A 22,366-nucleotide genomic window follows, 5' to 3' on the forward strand; every position below is an offset into this window, starting at 1 on the left:
GTGCTGAGGAGATGGGATCATGGTAGTTGAGGCTGTGTAGGAGACGGATAGCTGCATTTTGGACCCGTTGGAGGCGCTTGAGATTATTTTTGGTTAGTCCATTAAATAGGGAGTTGCAGTAGTCCATTCTGGAGAGGACATATGCGTAGAGGAGTTGGGCCAGGTCAGGTGTGGAGATGTAGGGTTTGATCCTTCTCAGTTGGCGGAGGTAGTAGAAGGAGGTGGAGACTACTTGGGATATGTGTGCGGATAGGGATAGGTGTCCGTCTAAGGTTACTCCTAGGCTGCGTACCTGGTCTGTTGCCGTTAGTAGAGTGGAGTCCCATGATAATGTAGGGCGTGTGTATTTGGTGCTTTTTTTCCTGATCCATAAGAGTTCGGTTTTAGAGGCGTTCAGTTGTAGTTTGTTGTTTGACATCCAGGTTTTCATGTCATAGAGGCAGTGTTGGAGGTTAGCAATTTGGGACGACCGGTTCTCGCCTAGTGGGAGGAGCAGCTGGATGTCATCTGCAAAGGAGTGGATTTTAATACTCTATTTCTGCGCTAAATCAATGACAGGCCTGATGTAGAGGTTGAATAGGAGGGGGGATAGAAGGGCGCCTTGGGGAACACCATATTTGATAGGCTTGGGGTTAGATTTGTGTGTCCCTAGTAGGACAGTCTGGGTCCTTTGATGGAGGAAGGAGGTGACCCATTGGAGGGTAGTGTCTTTGATTCCAAGGTCATAGAGTCTGGATGTAAGGAAGTGGTGGTTGACTGTGTCAAAGGCAGCATTGAGGTCAAGCAGGACTAGTAGGGCATCACTGCCTTTGTCGAGTATTGACCAGCTGTCATCAATGATATCTAGGAGTACTGACTCTGTGCTGTGGCCTTTTCGGAAGCCGGATTGGGCAGGGGACAGATCAGCTTGTTCTTCAATGAAAGGGTGTAGTCGGTGGAGCACAATTCGTTCAAGGAATTTGGAGACAAATGGGAGGTTGGAGACCGGGCGATAGTTGCCGGGTTCGTTAGGGTCAAGGGTGGGTTTTATGAGAGTGGGTTTGATAATAGCTGATTTCCAGCTGAGGGGAACAGTCCTTGTGGTGTTAATGATGGGGAAGATGGATTCTGCCATGGTGTCTTCAGTGGATAGCAGGAGGCTGGATGGGCAGGGATCGAGGATGGTGTCGGAGGGTTTGAGTTCTCTCAGGGTTTCAAGAACCTCTGTATGAGGGGCCATATTAAATTGGGAAAGAGTGACAGAGGATGGGATATTTGGAATAGGCTGGGGGTGAGCAGGAGTGGGTCTGATGTTGGTGTCAAGGTTATCACGGATGGTTTGTACTTTGGACTGGAAGAAGTTCGAGAGAGTCTCGCTATCAAGTTCTGTTTGGTTGTTGTGGCTTTTTCTTTGGTCGTTGGTGAAGAGTTGGTTTGTGAGGGTGAACAGTTGTTTGGATCTAGAAGGGCTAGTTGTAGGAGGCGAGAGTAGTAGGTCTTCTTCGCTTCTAGGATGGCAGCTTTGTAGGTGATGGATGTGTTATTCCAGTGGGCTTTGGTTTTTGAGTTGGGGTGTTTGATCCAGTTCCTTTCTGCTTTCCTCAGTGATCGTTTTATGGATCGGAGGTCACTGGTGTACCAGGGAACAGGTGCTTTGTTGGTGGTTATTCAAGTTGTTTTTTGTTTGGGCAAGGCTGTTATAGAGGGATTGGATGTTGGAGTGCCATGTGGAGGCTGCTAGGTCGATGGAGTGGGAATGTTGGGTGCAGGTTTCATTTAGGGTGCGAATGCCAGCGGCCATAGCTGGAAGGCTGACTGAGTTAGGGAATTGGCGTACAGTGGGAGGGGTAGGGACTTTACACGGGGCTAGGGTAGTTTCGAGTGGGAGTTGGAATTCAATGAGGTGGTGGTCTGGGACAGGACCATGGGACAGGTGTGCTGGTGTAGGTTGTTTGTTGGGGCTCTGCAGTTGGGCTTCTGAGGGTGAAGATTCTGAAGTCTAAGATGTTGCCTGCTGAGTGTGTAGGGGTGGTTATAGCAAGGGAACTTTATTGCAAGGGAACTTTATTGCACTTTAAATTTGTAAAACCAGTTAAAGGAAATATGAACAGATTGATACTCTTATAAAAATGTTACAACCAATAGTTATCGCTTCTTTTGAGAACAGGTACCTGCTGGCCAGTGTTATAATCCATAATATAAGTGAAAAATTGTACAGTACTACTTTTCAACTCTTGTAACCATTTGAATTATAATATTTTTCCAAAAAGAAACAGCAAAAATATAAACTTAATTTCAAAGATGTTTCTAAACATTAATATTTAGCATTTCACTAAATTTCAGCTTATCTGAAAAACCTTGAATTTTGAAGTCTTCCTGCTTTCTTACAGTCATGTGAAAAAATTAGGACACTCCATGAAATATTCAGTTCTTTCTTAAGAAATGTTCACATATCAATGTCAAATCTTTTATTTATCTCTGGAAAAGAAAGTGATGTAATTGCAGGTAAACAACAAAAATTTTTCTTGATTTACTCATGAAATGAAAGATATCCACAAAAATGTGTATTCTAACTGAGGAATAAATTAGGACACCCTATGCCCTAATAGTTAGTGTTACCTCCATTGGCTGAAATAACCACAGCAAGACACTTCTTGTAGCCATCTACCAGTCTCTGACATCGTTCTGAGGAAAGTTTGGCCCACTCCTCAATGCAGAACCCATTTCAAATCACCCCACAGCATCTCAATGAGATTAAGAACACAAGAGATGCCACTGCTGGGTCAGACCAGTGGTCCATCATGCCCAGCAGTCCGCTCACACAGCGGCCCTTTTGGTCAAAAACCAGCTCCCTAACTGGGACTAGTCCTACCAGCGTACGTCTTTGTTCAGTAGGAACTTGTCTAACTTTGTCTTGAATCCCTGGAGGGTGTTTTCCCCTATGACAGCCTCCGGGAGAGCGTTCCAGTTTTCCACCACTCTCTGGGTGAAGAAGAACTTCCTTACGTTTGTACGGAATCTATCCCCTTTTCAATTTTAAAGAGTGCCCTCTCATTCTCCCTACCTTGGAGAGGGTGAACAACCTGTCCTTATCTACTAAGTCTATCCCCCTCAGTACCTTGAATGTTTCGATCATGTCCCCTCTCAATCTCCTCTGTTTGAGGGAGAAGAGGCCCAGTTTCTCTAATCTTTCACTGTGCGGCAGCTTCTCCAACCCCATAACCATCTTGGTCGCTCTTCTCTGGACCCTCTCGAGTAGTACCGTGTCTTTCTTAATGTACAGTGACTAGTGCTGAATGCAGTACTCCAGGTGAGGGCGCACCATGGCCCGGTACAGCAGCATGATAACCTTCTCCAATATGTTCGTGATCCCCTTCTTTATCATTCCTAGCATTCTGTTCTCCCTTTTCACCGCCGCCACACATTGTGTAGACGGCTTCATCAACTTGTCGATCAGAACTCCCAAGTCCCTTTCCTGGGAGGTCTCTCCAAGTACGGCCCCGGACATCCTGTACTCGTGCTTGAGATTTTTGATACCGACATGCATCACTTTACACTTATCCATGTTGAACCTCATCTGCCATGTCGATGCCCATTCCTCGAGCCTGATTATGTCACGTTATAGATCTTCACAATCCCCCTGCGTCTTCAATACTCTGAATAATTTCGTGTCATCTGCAAATTTAATCACCTTGCTCATCTTACCTATGTCCAGATCATTTATAAAGATGTTGAAGAGTACATGTCCAAACATTGAGCCCTGCGGCACCCCACTGGTGATGCTCTTCCAGTCCAAGTATTGCCCATTTATCCCCACTCTCTGTTTCCTATGCTCCAGCCAGTTTTTAATCCAAGTGAGTATTTCTCCCTTGATTCCATGGCTCGCAATTTTCCAAAGTAGTCGTTCATGCGGAACCTTGTCGAATGCCTTCTGAAAGTTCAGATATACAATGTCAACCGGGTCGCCCTTGTCTATCTACTTGTTTACTCCCTCGAAGAAGTGCAGCAAGTTTGTCAAACAAGATCTGCCTTTGATGAAACCGTGCTGGCTGGTCCTCATCAGACCATGTCCGTTGAGGTGATCAATGATGCGGTCCTTTATCAGCGTCTCTACCTTCTTTCCTGGTACCGAGGTCAGACTCACCGGTCTGTAGTTTCCAAGGTCTCTCCTCGAACCTTTTTTAAAGATCGGTGTAACATTCGCCACCTTCCAGTCCTCCGGAATCTTTCTTGTTTTGATTGACAGATTGGCTATTAGTTGAAGCAGTTCAGCTATGGTCCCTTTCAGTTCTTTGATGACCCTTGGATGGATGCCATCCGGTCCCGAGGATTTATCGCTCATAAGCCTATCGATTTACCTGTATACCTCTTCTAGACTGACCGTAGACTCTGTCAGTTTCCCATTTTCGCTTCCAGCATATAGCCTGATAGGTTCCGGTATGCTGTGTATAACCTCTTTGGTAAATACAGACGCAAAAATGTGTTCAGTCTATTGGCGATTGCTTTGTCCTTCTTTAGTGCTCTCTTTATTCCTTGATCATTCAATGGTCTTACCGCTTTCTTTGCGGGTTGTTTCTCTTTAATATATCGAAAGAACGGCTTGAAGTTTTTTGCCTCCTTGGTTATTTTTTCCTCGTAGTCTCTTTTTGCCACTTTTACCGCCTTATGGCACCTGCGTTGATGTTGTTTGTGCTTATTCCAGTTTTCATCTGTTTTTGATATTTTCCATTCCTTAAACAAAGTTTTTTTGTCTTTGATTGCTTCCTTAACCTCTACAGTGAGCCACGCCGGGTCTTTATTCTTTTTCCTCTTTGATCCCTTGTTGATACGTGGTATATATAGATTTTGCACCTCGGTGACCATATCCTTAAAAAGAGACCAAGCTTGCTCCAGCGTCTTTATAATGTTTATCCTCTTCTTAATTTTCTTCCCTACCATGCGTCTCATCCCTTCGTAATTTCCTTTTCGGAAGTTTAGGGCCGTGGCCATCATTCTGGACCGATGTTTCGCCCCTATTTCCAGGTTGAAGCATATCATATTGTGATCGCTGTTTCCCAGTGTCCCTTCTACTTCTACATCTTGTGCCGGACCTCGCAGCCCATTTAGAACTAAGTCCAGAATTGCGTTTCCTCTTGTGTTTTCCTTGACAAGTTGTTCCAGGAAGCAATCGCCTACAGTTTCCAGGAACTTGGTCTCTCTAGCACAGCCGGAGGTGCCTAGATTCCATTCAATCACCAGATAGTTTAAGTCGCCCATGATAACTGCATTGCCTCCCTTGTAGTTGCATTTAATCTCATCTGTCATTTCTTCAGACTGCCCTGGGGGTCGGTAGTAGATGCATATCCTTGTTTCTGGTCCATTTGTTCCTGGAATTTTGACCCATAGAGACTGTAACTTATCTGTTCGTTGTGACATGTACTCTCCAGTAGATTCAATTCCCTCTTTGACATATATGGCAATGCTTCCTCCTTTTTGAGCCACTCTGTCTCTCCGGTATAGTTTGTATCCCGGTAGCACCGTGTCCCAGACATTTTCATCAGTCCACCATGTTTCCGTGAAGCCGATGATGTTGACGTCATCCTTTTGTGCCACAGCTTCTAATTCACCCATCTTATTTCTAAGGTTCCTTGCGTTCGTGTATATACACTTGAGTTTGCAGCCTGTTCCCTTCTTGCGTGTCCTTCCCTCTTGTGTCCCTTTCGGTCTGTCCTGACTGCGATCTGGTGAGTCTTCCCCTCCATCTTCCTGCATGGTATTCTATGGGTATTCGGTTCCTGAATCATCGACTCTCTCTCTCTCTCTCGGTCGACTGTCGGCTTTCCCCTTCTTCCTAGTTTAAAAACTTCTCAACTTCTCTCTTGATGTTGCTTGCAAGTAGCCTTGTTCCGTCTTTGCCGAGGTGGAGTCCGTACTTCCTGAATAGCTTGCTCTTCCCCAGAACGTCGTCCAGTTGCGCACAAAGTGGAAACCTTCTTCCTTACACCAGAACCGCATCCACGCGTTGACTACTTGCAGCTCCATCTGTCTCTTCTCATCTGCCCTGGGTACTGGCAGGATCTCCGAGAATGCTATCCTCTGCGTTCTGGTCTTAAGCTTCCCTCCTAGCATCTGGAACTGGTCCTTCAGTACTTCTCTGTTGTAGTTCCTGTTGCTCACGTTGTTTGTCCCCACATGGATCACCACTGCCATGAATTCTTCTTCCACACTGTCGATAATCCTATCGATGTGGCTCACTATGTCTTCTACCTTGGCCCCAGGGAGGCAGGTCATTAGTCAATCCAGTCTTCCTCCCGCTATGTGGCTGTCAATTTGTCTGATGATAGAGTCCCCCACGATGACTGCTGTCCTCTCTATCTTCTCTTGATTCTCCAGTCGCAGGTCTGTGTCCCTGGTGTATGTCCTTTGTTCCTATCCATTTCCTCTCATCCTGGCATTCGTCTTCTTGTGGGTTCCCTCTGTTGTTTCCAGATCTTGCTGCTGTGTCCCCATTTCCTCATGGTGGCTGTCCGTCTGCTGGTCCACAATCTCTGTAGGCGTATCCCGGCAGTTCCACTGTAGCTGGTGCTTTTCCACGGCCTCCCTGTATGCCTCTTCTATGATCAGGGCTTTGACTCGGCCACTCCAGGACACTCCATTTCTTAGTTTTCAGCCAGTCCTTGGTGGATTTACTGGTATGTTTTGGGTCATTGTCATGTTGCAGGGTCCACTTCCGCTTCAGCTTTAATTTTCTTACAGATAGTCTCACATGTTCCTCAAGCATCCTCTGATACATGATAGAATTCATGGTGGATTCTATGTGATGGTAAGCTGGGTCCTACTGCAGCAAAGCATCCCCAAACCATGGCACTTCCACCTCCATGTTTCACAGTTGGTATGAGGTTCTTTTCTTGGACTGTTGTATTTGGTGTACGCCAAATATGTCCTTTTTTCTGGTATCCAAATAATTCAATTTTAGACTCATCTGTCCATAGAACACTATTCCAGAAGTCCTGGTGTTTGTCTACATTCTCTCTGGCAAACTTCAGTCAGGCCTTGATGTTTCTCTTAGAGAGCAAAGATTTCCTCCTTGCACACACCTCCCATGCAAGTTAAATTTGTGCAATCTCTTTCTGATTGTAGAGGCATGCACTTTCACATCAACAGTAGCAAGAGCCTGCTGTAGGTCCTGTGATGACATTTTAGGGTTTTTGGAGACTTCTTTTAGCATCTTGTGGTCTGCTCTGGGTGTCAACTTGCTTGGACGGCCAGACCTGTGCACATTGGCAGTTGTTTGGAAAGTCCTCCACTTGTACACTATATTCCGGACTGTGAAATGGCTAATGTTAAATTCTTTTGAGATCTTTTTAAATCCCTTACCAGATTTATAAGCTGCTATAATCTTCTTTCTGAAGGCCTCGGACAGCTCTTTTGATCTCACCATGGTGTTCACTCTCACCGCAGCAATCATGAGCACACCAAATTGAATGTCTAAGGTAGGGCAAACCTCCTTCAAAATGCTGAGTAACGATTTCTAATCATGTGCACCTGATGTGATACACCTGTGTGTGATTTGAGCCACTAAGTGGGAGGATATGTGGGAGTGTCCTAATTTCTTTCTCAGCAGAGACATGCCACACATTCCCACACACATGCACAATAGTGGTGAAGAGAGGGAGAGACAGAGGAGATGCTCTATGGGAGAGAGCCAAAAATTAGTGAAAGACTGGGAAATATGAGGAAGGAGAATGGGAGGGCTAGGGTGAGGGAAGAATTTGGAAATCTGTAGGTAGGCACTGTGAAAAGAGGAAGATTGAGGAATGGTAATACAAATGAATAAATATTAATGTGTAGACAGGAAAAAATGGAAGAAAGGTTCAAGGAACAGTGTTGAAGCTGGATGTAGTGGAGGAGGTGAAGAAGACAGAAGGAGAGAATAAAATGACAATAGAAGAGAATTAAAAGGAAAGAGAATTAAAAGGAAAGCAATATCTAGAGACTGGAACAAACATAGAAAACTTAAATGGCTGGACAACAAAGGTAGTAAGAATAATTTATTTTTAATTTAGGATGAAATAATGTGGTTTTTGTGATTGTACATTTTTGTTTTATTAAGAGACCAAACACACATACAATGTGTGCAAATCCATAATACTAGAAAACACAGCTACGCAAGTTGCACAACAGGAACAGATGTAATGAAAAAAACAATGAAGGCAACCTCTGTGTTCTACAGTTTTTCTTCATTCACAGAGACTCGACACATACGTGTTTCAGCCTAAACAGCCTGCATCAGGAGTCTACAGTACAAGAAGCAAAAGTAAATAAACACATAAAAATCCTCTATAATAAAACCCTAAGCCATGATCCCTGCCGCTGTGCCGAATTCAGTTTGAGGCGCATGGGGCAGCTTGCGGTGCATGGGGCAGGAGGCAGAAGAAGGAGAGTGTGACTGTTTCGTTTGGCAGTTTCCGCATGTGCAGTAGGAGCCTGTGGCGGTTTAAACATTACCTTTCTTCCACGACGCTGCAACCCCGAAACCACTGCATATCACCACGAAAACCAGGTACAAGGTAAAATGAAGGGAGAAGGGCTACTGCTGGACAGGGGGAGCAGGGAAGGGGTGGTGGTGGACAGCCGAGGAAAGAAAGAAAGAAAGAAAGACAGCGGCCAAGGAGAGAGAGAGAGAAAGAAAGACAGACACACACATCTGTACTAGCACCCGTTAATGTAATGGGCTTAAAGACTAGTAATATATGAAACAAGTAGATGGAAAAACATAACACCACACCTAAACTTTAATACAAAATCTGGAAGTATTCTTTTCATTTCTTCTTTGTGAGAAGATATTTTCTCCTGTGTCTGTTACTGCATAAGAACAAACAGGTCTCAATATTATACTATGAACCAGTAAACCCCTGCCCCCCCCCATCCATAGTAACATAGTAAATAACAGCAGATAAAGACCCAAAAAGTCCATACAGTCTGTCCAACCGTACATGCCCGTAAATTATAATTTCTGGTGGAATTCCTTATGTCATGTTTATAAAATGGAAAGATTTATTGCAATACATCGTGGTTTTTTCAGGAAATTTCAGGATGTGTGGGAGCCATTTACAAAGTATTGTACCAATTAGATGACATTTTATTTTATTTTCCCTTAAATTTACAAGTTTGATTGGGAGGGGGGGAGGGGAGGGTAAATTTATTGTTACATATTGTATAAGGTATTGATTATATGATAAGAAAGGGTGGGAAGGGTGGGAGATAAGAGCATATTATTTGTACATTGATGATTAAGTGTTGTATTTATTGTTAATTTGTTTGGATATATTGTTACACTTATTGTAAATTTGAAAATGAATAAAGAATTTTTTTAAAAAAATTAATAATTTAATTTAAATGGTCCTTTTTATTAGCTATTTCTGGGCCAGAAACCCAGAGATCTGCCCAGTAGTATGCTTAGGTTCCATCTACTGAAGTCTCCATCAAAGCTCACTCCAGCCCATCTAAACCAACTCAGCCATTGAAGATCTCCCAAACCCATCCTCAACTGAATGGTCATATACGGGATACAAACCATCCAAGTCTGACCTTAGTTCCTTCAATATATACCCATTATTTTCTGATCAGAGATCCTTTGTGTTTATCCCATGCTTGTTTGAACTCTGTCACCATTTTATTCTCCACCACCTTTCTTGGGAGCGCATTCCATACATCATCCACCCTCTGTAAAGAAGACTTTCCTAACATTACTATTGAGTCTACCCCTCCTCATCCTCAAATTGTGCCCTCTGGAAAAGATTTTGTTCTATGTTAATATCTTTCAAGTATTTGAACGTCTGAATCATATGTCCCCTGTCTCTCCTTTCCTCTAGGGTATATATTATTCAGGGCTTCCAGTCTCTCCTCCCTCCAGTCAAATCCCATACAAAGGAACCAAAAACACTATCAGGAAACCACAGATGTGCAAAAAGTTGTACATGTTACAGGGACTATACAAAAACAGCAAATAATTGGTCCCAAAGCTAAAAAGCACACAAATGGAACAAAGACCAGAGAAATAACTAAAATGTGAAACCGTAAAGCTAAGAATGAGGAAAGCTAAATCCAACAGAAACACTGGTGGCCTCTTATAGCCAATCCAGTAACAGAGTCTCAGCTCCCTATTCCCACCCCATTCCTCCCCAACCTACCCCCCTATGGTTCCACCCTATAGGGGTATTAGTCCATTTTAAAAGTCAATAAATAAAAAGAAAAATGGAAAATGCTGTGAAACCATTTTTTTATTGGACTGACTAAATTTTTTTTACTAGTTTTTTGTTGGTTTTTTGATTGTTGTTTTTTAGCTTTTAGAGTGCAATATGGCCTTCAGGTTGGGACAGGAAAGAGGGTTTGGCCTGTGAAGCTAGTCAGAAAATGTATTAAGTTGGTCCTTTTTATTGGACTAACTTAATACATTTTTTGACTAGCTTCAAAGGCCAATAAAAACATAGAAACATAGAAATAGACGGCAGATAAGGGCCCACGGCCCATCTAGTCTGCCCACCTTAATGTCCCTCCCCTACCTTTGCCCTGTGAATAGATCCCATGTGCCGATCCCATTTGGCCTTAAAATCAGGCACGCTGCTGGCCTCAATCACCTGTAGTGGAAGACTATTCCAGCGATCAACCACTCTTTCAGTGAAAAAGAATTTCCTGGTGTCACCTCGTAGTTTCCCGCCCCTGATTTTCAATGGATGCCCTCTTGTTGTCGTGGGACCCTTGAAAAAGAAGATATCTTCCTCCGCCTCGATGCAGCCCGTAAGATACTTGAACGTCTCGATCATGTCTCCCCTCTCTCTGCGCTCCTCGAGCGAGTATAGCTGTAATTTGTCAAGCCGTTTTTCGTATGGTAGATCCTTGAGTCCCGAGACCATCCGGGTGGCCATTCTTTGCACCGACTCCAGTCTCAGCACATCCTTGCGATAATGCGGCCTCCAGAATTGCACACAGTATTCCAAGTGGGGCCTCACCATGGATCTATACAATGGCATAATGACTTCCGCCTTACGACTGACGAAACCCCTTCGTATGCAGCCCATGATTTGTCTTGCCTTGGACGAAGCCTGCTCCACTTGATTGGCAGACTTCATGTCCTCACTGACGATTACCCCCCAGGCTCGTTCTGCTACCGTTTTTGCTAGGATCTCGCCATTAAGGGTATAAGACTTGCATGGATTCTGGCTGCCCAGGTGCATAACTTTGCATTTTTTGGCATTGAAGTTGAGTTGCCATGTCCTAGACCATCGCTCCAGTAGGAGTAGGTCGTGCATCATGTTGTCGGGCACTGAATCTTCGTCTGTTGTTCATTTGCCCACTACATTACTCAGTTTGGCGTCATCGGCGAATAATGTTATTTTACCTCGAAGCCCTTCTGCCAAGTCTCTTATAAAGATGTTGAATAGGATTGGGGCCCAAGACTGAGCCCTGTGGTACTCCACTAATCACCTCCGTCATTTCGGAGGGGGTGCCGTTCACCACCACCCTTTGGAGCCTACCTCCAAGCCAGCTCCCAACCCATTTCGTCAATGTGTTACCTAATCCTATAGAACTCATCTTGCTCAGTAACCTGCGGTGTGGTACGCTATCGAATGCTTTGCTAAAGTCCAGGTACACGATGTCCAGGGACTCCCCAATATCCAGCTTCCCCGTTACCCAGTCAAAGAAGCTGATCAGGTTGGATTGGCAGGATCTCCCCTTAGTAAATCCATGTTGTCGGGGATCCCGTAGATTCTCCTCATCCAGGATCTTATCTAATTGGTGTTTGATTAGAGTTTCCATTAGTTTGCTCACTATCGATGTTAGACTCACTGGTCTGTAGTTTGCTGTCTCCATCTTTGAGCCTTTCTTGTGGAGTGGAATGACGTTAGCCGTCCTCCAGTCCAACGGGACGCTGCCTGTACTAAGGGAGAGGTTGAAGAGCGCGGACAGTGGCTCCGCCAAGACATCACTCAGCTCCCTAAGCACTCTGGGGTGCAGATTGTCCGGCCCCATTGCTTTGTTAATCTTGAGCTTTGACAGCTCACCGTAGACACTGCTGGGCGTAAACTCAAAGTTACTAAACGGGTCAACTGAGCCAACCCTTGTCTGTAGCTGAGGGTCGAGCCCTGGCGCTTCTCGGGTGAAGACTGAGCAGAAGTATTCATTTAATAGTTGGGCTTTTTCCGAATCCTTTTCCACATAGTCTCCGTCTGGTTTCCTAAGACGTACAATCCCGCCTGAGTTTTTTCTTCTATCACTGATATACCTGAAGAAGGATTTATCTCCCTTCTGGATGTTCTTTGCTAGAGACTCCTCCATGAGGAATTTAGCCTCCCTGACTGCTGTTTTGACGGCTTTTGATTTGGCCAGATAGTCTGCTCTAGAGTCCTGCTTCCCTGATTGTTTGTAAGAGATGAATGCTTTTTTCTTCTCCTTGATCAGGTCTGAGATCTCCGCAGTAAAACCACTGTGGCTTATTGTTCCTTCGCCGTTTACTTACTGATTTTACATAGCGGTTTGTTGCTTCTTGTATGGTTGCTTTCAAAGTCGACCACATGTCTTCCACGTTATTGGTTTCTTCTTGGCTTTGTAGCGCCTGGTGAACGAAGTCTCCCATTTCTTTGAAATTTGTGTCCTTGAATTTGAGGACATTGGTTAGTGTAGTAGATTTAGTGAAACCTTTCCTGATATTGAACCATACCATGTTGTGGTCACTGGAGGCCAATGTGTCGCCCACCGAGACCTCTGTGACACTTTCTCCATTGGTAAGTATCAGGTCCAGTATTGCCTGATCCCTTGTCGGTTCCAACACCAGTTGCCTGAGGCTTGCTCCTTTCATAGAGTTTAATAGCCTCCTGCTGCTGCCGGAAGCAGAGGTAAGTGTAACCCAATCCACATCAGGCATGTGTGAAGTCACCTAGCAATACTGTGTCCCCACGCAAGGTGATATTTTCTATATCTTCGATTATTTCCATATCCAGGTCATCCTGTTGTCTTGGGGGTCTGTAAATTACGCCAAGATACAAGCATTTGTCCTTCCCTCTGGCCAAATTAACCCAAAGGGATTCCCCAGTATACTGGACATCTGAGATTCTCGTGACCTTAATGTCATCTTTAGTATATAATGCTACACCCCCTCCCTTCCTACCCTCTCTGTCCCGGCGAAGCAAGTTGTAACCCGGTATGACCATGTCCCACCCGTGGGAGTCTGTGAGCCAGGTTTCGGATATCGCCACCACATCCAGGTCGGCATTCCTTATTTCTGTTTCCAATTCCAGGATCTTGTTTCCTAAACTGTATGCGTTGACGTACATAGCCCTCCATGTTATATTTTTGTTATGTCTCAGTGGGGATATTCCTGTTTGAGCTATTTGAACACCTTTAGCATTGTTTGTGTTATTTGTGCTTTCCTGAGGCTCAGAACCACAATGTGTACTCCCCATATACCCAGAACTACAGTGTGTACTCCCCCTAGACCCGGAATTACAATGTGACCCATAAATATGATGTGACCCTACTCCCGACTCAAAAGTGTGTGCACTCACCCCTGACCCAGAATTTCGGTGTCTACTTTCCTCAGCCTCATAAATGTATTGGCATTTTAGTTCACCTGGTATGTTGTTTGTGCCTGTACCCTCCCCCGACTTACCTAGTTTAAAGCCCTGTGGAGTAGGCGGGCTAGGCGGTGTCCAAGGACATTCTTCCCTCTTCTGGTTAGGTGTAGCCCGTCGTGTCCCTGTAGTCCTTGCAATGCTTCTCCATGGTGCAGAAACCCGAAGTTCATCTCCTTGCACCATCCTCGCAGCCAGTCGTTCGCCCTTTGTATTCGATCCTCTCTGGCTCTGCCCTTGCCCTTCACTGGGAGAATCGAGGAGAAGACTACCTGCGCATCCATCCTCCTCAGCTTCTCCCCCAGGGCCCTGAAGTCTTCAGGTATGCTGTCCGGGCTGCTCCTTGCGGTGTCGTTGGTTCCGACGTGGATTTGAACCATGGGGAAGTGATCTCGGGGCTTGATGAGTCTGTCAATGCAAGCAGTGACATCCCGGATCCTGGCCCCTGGCAAACAGCAGACCTCTCTTGATTGTAGGTCTGGTCTGAAGATTGGTCCCTCGGTGCCCCTCAGCAGCGAATCTACGATGACCACCTATTTTTCATTTTTGTGTTTTTTTTATTTTTAATATAGTGGTTGGAATATGTTAATTTTTGAACATTTTACCTGCATCATTATGGTCCCCTTATACACAGCTGCAATAGTGATTCTCCTGTGGCAAATGAATGAAGTCCATTCAATTCCTATGTGCTTCGGTGCATTTGCCAGGGGGGGGGATTGCTACCATGGCTTTGTAAAAGGTGCCCTATAGTTTGCACAGCATGGGGGGGGGGGCATGCATCATTATTTCTGTGTCTCTAGTCTTGAACTGTAAGCAGCATCTGGCTTTTTACGAGGTTCAGTTTAATTTTTGTCTACATATTTCTACTTTTAGTTTATGTTACTTAGTGAGGACATCTCTGTGTTCTGCATTTTTGAATGAAACCAGGTATTCTGATGGCACGGAATGTTGATGTAGTATCAACCTGTACTAATCTGATTTATTAATTTTCCAGTAGGTGTACTAATTAATTTTATTTATTAAAAAATTTGCAAACCACCTAATTTCTAAGTGGTTTCCATGTAGTAAACATTCATAAAAATAGCTTTCAAACATCTTATCTGCATACAGCATACAGGATTTTCTGCAACCTATATACATGCAGTAACAAGCAGTTTGAGTAGTAGTTTCCAGGAATTGAACATATGATAATTTCTTAAACTTAGGGCAGTCTGTGCATAGCCTTAATTGACTAACCAGAGTGTTCCATAAATTCACTCCTGCTACCGAAAACATTTTAGATTTTGTGGCCACATAGCATACTCCTCTTTCCATGGTAGCTATTCATTTCTTGGCTCCCACTGATCTCAAACCTCTTCCAGGCATGAAAACATCCCACAGTGATAGAAACCAGGCTGGGACAATTCCATATAACACCTGGTGCACTAATGATAACACCTTATATTGCACTCGTTGTTTTACTAATGACCTAGTCCCCACTGTGATGTTTATGGTGCTACCTTTTCTTTCATAGGACCTTGGTGTGCATCTCTTGGAAGTTGGTGATGTTATGGTAGAATTACATTATATGCCCTGAGTAACTTCTGTAGGATTTTGTATTACTTCACAATGTGAACATAAGAGCATAAGAATTGCTGGGTCAGACCAGTGGTCCATCATGCCCAGCAGTCCGCTCACGCGGCGGCCCTTGGTCAAAGACCAGTGCCCTGAGACTAGCCCTACCAGCGTACGTCCTTGTTCAGCAGGAACTTGGCTAACTTTGTCCTGAATCTGGAAGAGTGTTCCAGTTTTCTACCATTCTCTGAGTGAAGAACTTCCTTACGTTCGTACAGAATCTATCCTTTTTAACTTTAGAGAGCGCCCTCTCATTCTCTCTACCTTGGAGAGGGTTAACAACCTGTTCTTATCTACTAAGTCTATTCCCTTCAGTACCTTGAATGTTACTGAATGTTCTGTACCTGGTGTTGAATTTTGGATTTGGATTTAATTCACACCTTTTGCAGTTGCAGCTCAGTGCGAGTTACATTGAGGTGCAGTAGGCATTTTCCTTTCCCTGTAGGGCTTACAATCTGTTTGCCCCTGGGTTAACAGAGAGTTAAATGACATGTCTAAGATCTCAAGGAGCGGCAGTGGGATTTGAACCCTGGATTCCTTAGTTCTCAGCTGCAGTATGTTTCAGGTGCAGCTAATACAGAAGAATAAATTTAAGGACAGTAGTTCCGAAACCTCGTGCTCATTTGGCAACTTACCATAAAGACCGATAGGCAAATCACTTTATGGTTGCCATTAACCACAAAATTTCTGTTACAGTGTTGCTGAACACCACAGTTCATGTGGCTAATAAGAAAAGGCTGGATTGGGGTACTAGAGCTGTCTAGGAACCAAGTGCTAAAGTACCTCCATATATTTTTCAAAATACTACAAACAGTGTTCTGTTTAATAAATTGAACTAGTTTGGTACATTATTTTCATTTTTTGTTGGCACATAATTCCTGGAGTATATTTAGTGTGCATACTATAATCAGTAACAAAAGTACTGGGTGAGCTGAACAAAAGGGGTTTCTAGTTCAGTTTTGGCATTCATATTTCTATTTCTAATTCGTGATCCATTGTTCTATATTTGGTGAAGGTCTGTCCTTGTTTTATGTGGAAAGAAGTAATTTAAAAGGTAAGTAGGGAATAGGAAATGGACCGGTAGAAGAGGGGCCCCCTCCTTAATTTTTGCCCTGGCTATTCCAACTACCTTAATACATCAGCCTATGGTTATTGTGCCGGAAAGAATTCCCCCCTCTCTTCACAGGTTCTGGAGGGGGTTTGGACAACCAAAGACCTCGTGTACAGTGAGACAGAGCTTTATTTTCTCCCATCTCACCCCCATGGATGAGCACTGTCAATCATCTACATAACATTCACAACTGTATCAATCTCCCAACTCTACCCACCTAAGGCAGCTCCATAAGCTTCCATCACCACAGTGACCTCCAGGAGAACCTCCTACTTCCTGGTTAGTAGCAGAGACATTCTTCTGGTAGGTCACATGGGAATATGGTGGGGAGGGGGGCTTGGTGTTAATGGGAATTGAATATTGTACTCTTGTTCTTTTTGTATTAGTATGTTGATGATGCACTGTTGTTCCCATTTAGAGTTTCCTTACTAAGTGGGCTTTAAATGTAAATATGAATAAACAAATAGTTTGGTAGAGCTCTTTCACAATGGGCAGCACTCAGGGTCAGAATTGTTGGACTACTTTGACATGGGTTAGTCAAAGTGACTACAGGGCCAAAGAACCTAAGAATTAAGATTTTATAGATCTTTTGGTGGCATTTGCCCATAAGGCTTGGGAAATCTGCCTTCCTAGATGACCCTACTTTGTTCAAAGGAACCTGAAGAGGAACGCAATTAGAGTATTGCTGGAGTCTGTAAAATATCTTCTGCAACTGGAGCAGCATGGATATGATATCACCAAGAAGAGGAATGTCCCTAGATCGGTAAATGGAAATAGTCATCCCTTGATATACCTAGTGGCTGGATGGAGAGCCCATGATGCAGAGTTCTGGAATGTGCCATGGTACACTCCCAGCCTAGGAACCATCACTGCAATGACCAGACCAGGAACAGTGTGAGAGGGTCTATTGAAATTGAAAAAACAATCCATAGATATTTGTGAATGAAGGCTCATAGTGCCAGTATCCCAGCACTGGTTTGAATTGAGCTGGAAAAGAAAGAAACAAGGAGAAACTACGGTACTGAGACAAAATAACATTACTTTGAAAACAATAGGGACCGCAGGTTGCTCACATATATCTGCTCTTTGTTATAAGATATTCACAAACAAGATTGCCTTCTTCTGGTTGACCCTGCTATGGAAATTGTTATATATTACATTACATTGGTGTCTTTTATCCCGTCAATACCTTTCAGTTCTAGGCTGTTTACAAAAAGAATTGGCCTGAGCATTTCCAGGGAGATTACAAGGTTGATAGATAGAATATGCATTGGGATCTGGGGAAGGGTCGATAAGGTTTAGTTAGATCATTTGACAAATTTCTTGTATAGATAAGAAAGAACCCTGTTCTCTCTCCCCATCCAAAAGCCAGGAAAGATCTCCATACCTTGAAGTAGATAGCATTGACTAGTATCAGCGAGGTGAGGTCTGTGATAGCCCCCTTTGGTAAGATATCTTTGATACGATTCTCCGTTTTATTGGCAACCCAGGCGTTTATTATGTTTCTGGACTCCTCTGCCTTTTCCTTAAGAAGAAAACAAGGAATGTCATTGAAAAGATTACTTATTAATTTTTGGAATTCCTGAATTTTTTTTTTTTTACTTCAGTGATTTATTTTCTATCATCATCATATCTGAGGTGGCAGAGGAAAGAAAGAAGGCAGATTAACTCTGCTAACTCAAAATGGCATTTTCCAAAGAAAGGCAGCCAGAGAAAATGTTATCGAGCATAATTGAGTCAGATTGCTGTCACTTTCCTCCTCTACAATTGTTTTATTTTTGAGGCAAAATGTATAACAGGTCACTTATGTGAAAAGTCCAAAAAAGAGCCTTGTCAGTATGCATTTGAGGGGACGCTGAAACGTTCTCAGCCCAAGAAGAGAATGATGTGGAGCCATGAAACGTACAAGTTATTTCACACTTTTCTTGACACTTTTCATTTCGTATCATTGAAACGAAGTGGCTCCAACATCATTCTCTTCTTGGTTAGGCTGAGAACTTTTCAGTGACCCTCATATTTATGTGTGTGGATACTCCCAAGAATACCTATACATTGTACATGTACACTATAAGTAAGCACCATCTTGTCAGTATGCATATTTATCAGTGTGTATCCTCAGTATAGCCAGCCCTGCAATTTAGGAGGGGGCCAGGAGTGGACTGGTGGGGGGGGGGGGGGTCAATGTATTTCTTTCTGTCTTTTCCCATCCCATGCAGGTGTGCATGGACTTTTGCTTAAAAGGATGCCAAGCCCTGGCAGCCAAATTATTACAGTGCCTCCACCGCCTCTGCTTCCTTTCTGCTCCAAGCATGAGTAGTTTTGGCATGCTCAGAGCAAGAGAGAAAAAGCAGTGGCACTGTATGTATTTGGCTGGTGGGGCTCGGCATATCTGCCAGCAAGGTAAAAGGGGGTGCTGGAGTTCTGGAGGGGGCCGAGACCTCCAAGGCCCCCCCGTGGCTATGCCCTTGAAACTATATACATGTAAGTGTGCATATTTATACGTGTATTTATTTTCTTTCAATGTTATACAAGGTTTTTTTTCTGCACGTAGGTCAAACTTTGCACAAGGAAAGTTCCTTTATGAATTTACCCTTTTAATGTACTTGTGTGGCTTTTTTTAACAATAGTTCTTGTGGTGGGAAACAGCATATGTGTGTGTTTTGTGTAGTGGCATATCAAGGGGTGGGGGATGGGAGAGGTCCGCCCCAGGTGTGCTCCAATTACTCCTCCAAGGGCTGTTGTCGACGTTAATAACTTCTTCCCAGCAGCAGCAGCAGCAGTAGCGTTCACAATTCACTGCTCTTGCTGGCATCGGGCCTTCCTCTCTGCTAGGTCCTGCATACTTCCTGTTTCTGCAAAGGCAGGACCCGGCAGAGAGGAAGGCCCAATGCTGGCAAGAGCAGCGAATTGTGAATATGGTGATGCCAACTGGAGGGTGACAAAGAGGAGGAGGGGAGGGGGAGATAAATGCTGGAGAGGGAAGGAGAAGGAAGACCAGAGAAGGGAGAGGAAACAAAAGAGAAATGCCAGACCATGGGGAAGGAAAGGAGATGCCAGGCCATGGAGGGGGAGGAAAATATGCCAGGGCATGGGGGAGGGGAGGGGAGGGAAGGAGACAGAGATGCCAGGCCAGGGAGAAAGCTGGGAGAGAAAAGAATGAGAGGAAATACCAGAACATGGAGAGGAGGGAGAGATGGAAGGGAAGGATAACAACAAGAAAGTAATGTGCAATTCTTGCCAGTTTACTTGGTCGGTTTCTTTAGAGACTTCACGCTCACGCACCAAGTGGCTTGCCCATTTTCTGACGTCTTAAGGGAGGATATTTGTCTTTGGCATCACGTCTTTATTTATTAAGATCTTTCACTCACACCACCAATAGGATATGGCACCAATCACCATTTCACATCAAAATCACAATTTTTTCCACATATCACCAATTTTCTCACATTACCCACAAATTTATTTTCACTTTAATTATATAGCATATATCAAGACATACATTATTTTATATTTTATCCATAGAACCCCTGAAGAAGGCTATAGTGTCAAGTCATGGACCGTGTTGGGTCCACATGTTCTCAGAGGTTCAGGCCCTAGACATTTTTATGTGGATTATCTATTTGTGTTAATAAAGCCTTCCTCTTTAAATAATAAAGCCTTAAAATAATAAAGCTTCATCTTTAAATAATAAAGCCTTCAACTAATAAAGCCTTCATCTTCAACTCTCCATAATTCCTTTGTTTTCTGGAAGGGAAGGAGAAACATAGAAACAAGACGGCAAATAAAAGCCAAATGGCCCATCCAGTCTGCCCATCCACAGTAACCATTATCTCTTTCCAAGAGATCCCACATGCCTATCCCAGGCCCTTTTGAATTCAGACACAGTCTCTGTCTCCACCACCTCTTCTGGGAGACTGTTCCACGCAACTACCACCCTTACTCCGGAGCCTATCACCTCTTAACTTCAGAGGAGAGAGTTGCCAGGGTATGGGGGAGGAAAGGGAAGGAGACAGATGCCAGACCATTGGGAAGGATGGGAAGGAGGGAAATGAAGGAAAGGAAATGTCAGAGCATGGAGGGAGAAAGAGAGATGGAAGAAGAAGAGAGGAGAGTAGAGAGATCCCAGGGCATGGGATTTCCATTCCTTGGGTTGGTCGGGGCAGGGAAAGCTGTGTTCAGAGCCCCTCAGAGGAAAGAGGCATTGAGAATCATTGAATGAGAGGGATGCCTAGATAGTCAGTCACAGAGAGAAGCCAGGCTGCATGGTCCCCAGTCTAGGATGGTTGTTACAACAGCCCAAATGAATATAATGGGGAGGTGGCGAGGAATATAAAATAGGGGAGGAACCAAGACTGAGTCCAATTGAACTTGAGAGAAAAAAAAAAGAGCAGAAGTGACTTGCCAGGTTAAGGCCCGTCTCCCTCCTCTGTTATTACCAGTCCAGACATTGCAGCATCATTCCTCTTAGTGGAACATTGTGCTTATACTGTATACCCTGAGTTAAGACACCTATGCTTCATTCTAAAACTGGGTCCCTAAAATTAAGCACTGCTTGCAGCATGTAAGTTATAGAATACTAGTATATGCATAAGTGTAGGCGCTATTCTGTAATTTACAAGCAAGTCGCTTAGGCCCAGGTTCTATATAAGATGTCTTAAGTTAACTGCCTAGATCAGGGGTGTCAAAGTCCCTCCTCGAGGGCCGCAATCCAATCGGGTTTTCAGGATTTCCCCAATGAATATGCATGAGATCTATTAGCGTACAATGAAAGCAGTGCATGCAGATAGATCTCATGCGTATTTATTGTGGAAATCCTCTAGAGAACTGACCGACATGCCCAACTTTGGCTGCTGAAACCAGGCACATCCCCAATATTCCATAACACTGCACCCAAATTTTTTTAATGCCATGGAAGTCAAACCCGGATGTCTCAATCCGTCCTCCTTTTTCTGGAGCCATATAGTAACCCTAGCCATGACCCCACCCATGCCCTTCCCATAGCCAGACCTCCCCCCCCCCTTTTGAGATAAACATTATGAGATTTGGGCATCCAGTATTATAGAATAGCATGCAAATAGGCATTGTGTATGCATCTATATGGTGCCAATTAACATCAATAATTACTTGCTACCACCCAATTATTGCTTGCTAATGGCAACTCAGGATTATGCCCAGATTTGGGCAGCCTTCATAGATTCTGGGGGTAACCGTGTAAGTATAAAACTGTGTGCACAAGGGCAGTGTATGTACAGACCATGAGTGGAGTGTTTTGGCTACACACATTTAACTATTGGAGTCTACCTTTAGGCGTGTCTGTGTTGAACTATGCTAATATTCTGCAATCTACCCAATTGATTGACTCACAAATTCTTATCAAAATTTTCCTGAACAAACAATTTCGCTCAGAACATAGTAAACAGGGAATTCTGATTCCACTTCCTCAATACGAGTTGGTGGATAAAGTGTTCTTTATTATTCCCCACACTTGGATAGTATTGAATTTATAGTTTTTAACTTTTTCTTTTCTTTTAGTATAAATAGCTTAATAGCTTAATAATTTAACTTATATGTGGATTAAGAAGTGCATCACTTATCTTAAGTCCTTATCGGTTCCCCTTCCCGACGCGTTTCGGAACTCTTTTTCAAGGACGGGGGAACAAGGGATAAGGGTTATCCTAAACCATACTAATACCGCCACTGGTTGTTTTTTTGGATAACCAGCGGCGGTATTAGTATGGTTTAGGATAACCCTTATCCCTTGTTCCCCCGTCCTTGAAAAAGAGTTCCGAAACGCGTCGGGAAGGGGAACCGATAAGGACTTAAGATAAGTGATGCACTTCTTAATCCACATATAAGTTAAATTATTAAGCTATTAAGCTATTTATACTAAAAGAAAAGAAAAGAAAAAGTTAAAAACTATAAATTCAATACTATCTAAGTGTGGGGAATAATGAAGAACACTTTATCCACCAACTCGTATTGAGGAAGTGGAATCAGAATTCCCTGTTTACTATGTTCTGAGCGAAATTGTTTGTTCAGGAATATTCTGCAA

At 43.7% G+C, this 22,366-nt stretch overlaps 1 protein-coding gene across 2 annotated transcripts in view; it reads right to left on the reverse strand.

The window, feature by feature from the left end:
- The window catches only part of SERPINC1 (serpin family C member 1), a 148,284-nt gene that overhangs the window by 53,861 nt on the left and 72,057 nt on the right, over positions 1-22,366 (reverse strand). For both annotated transcript variants that reach the window (XR_004536543.1, XM_033915271.1), the window contains exon 4: positions 17,702-17,839. Coding sequence is in view for 1 of the 2 variants with exons in the window: in XM_033915271.1 (XP_033771162.1) it covers positions 17,702-17,839 (138 nt within the window). In the remaining variant the exon portion in view is untranslated. The remainder of the gene's footprint in view (positions 1-17,701; positions 17,840-22,366) is intronic.

The sequence above is a fragment of the Geotrypetes seraphini genome, chromosome 12, assembly GCF_902459505.1.
Source record: "Geotrypetes seraphini chromosome 12, aGeoSer1.1, whole genome shotgun sequence".
Lineage (NCBI taxonomy): Eukaryota > Metazoa > Chordata > Amphibia > Gymnophiona > Dermophiidae > Geotrypetes > Geotrypetes seraphini.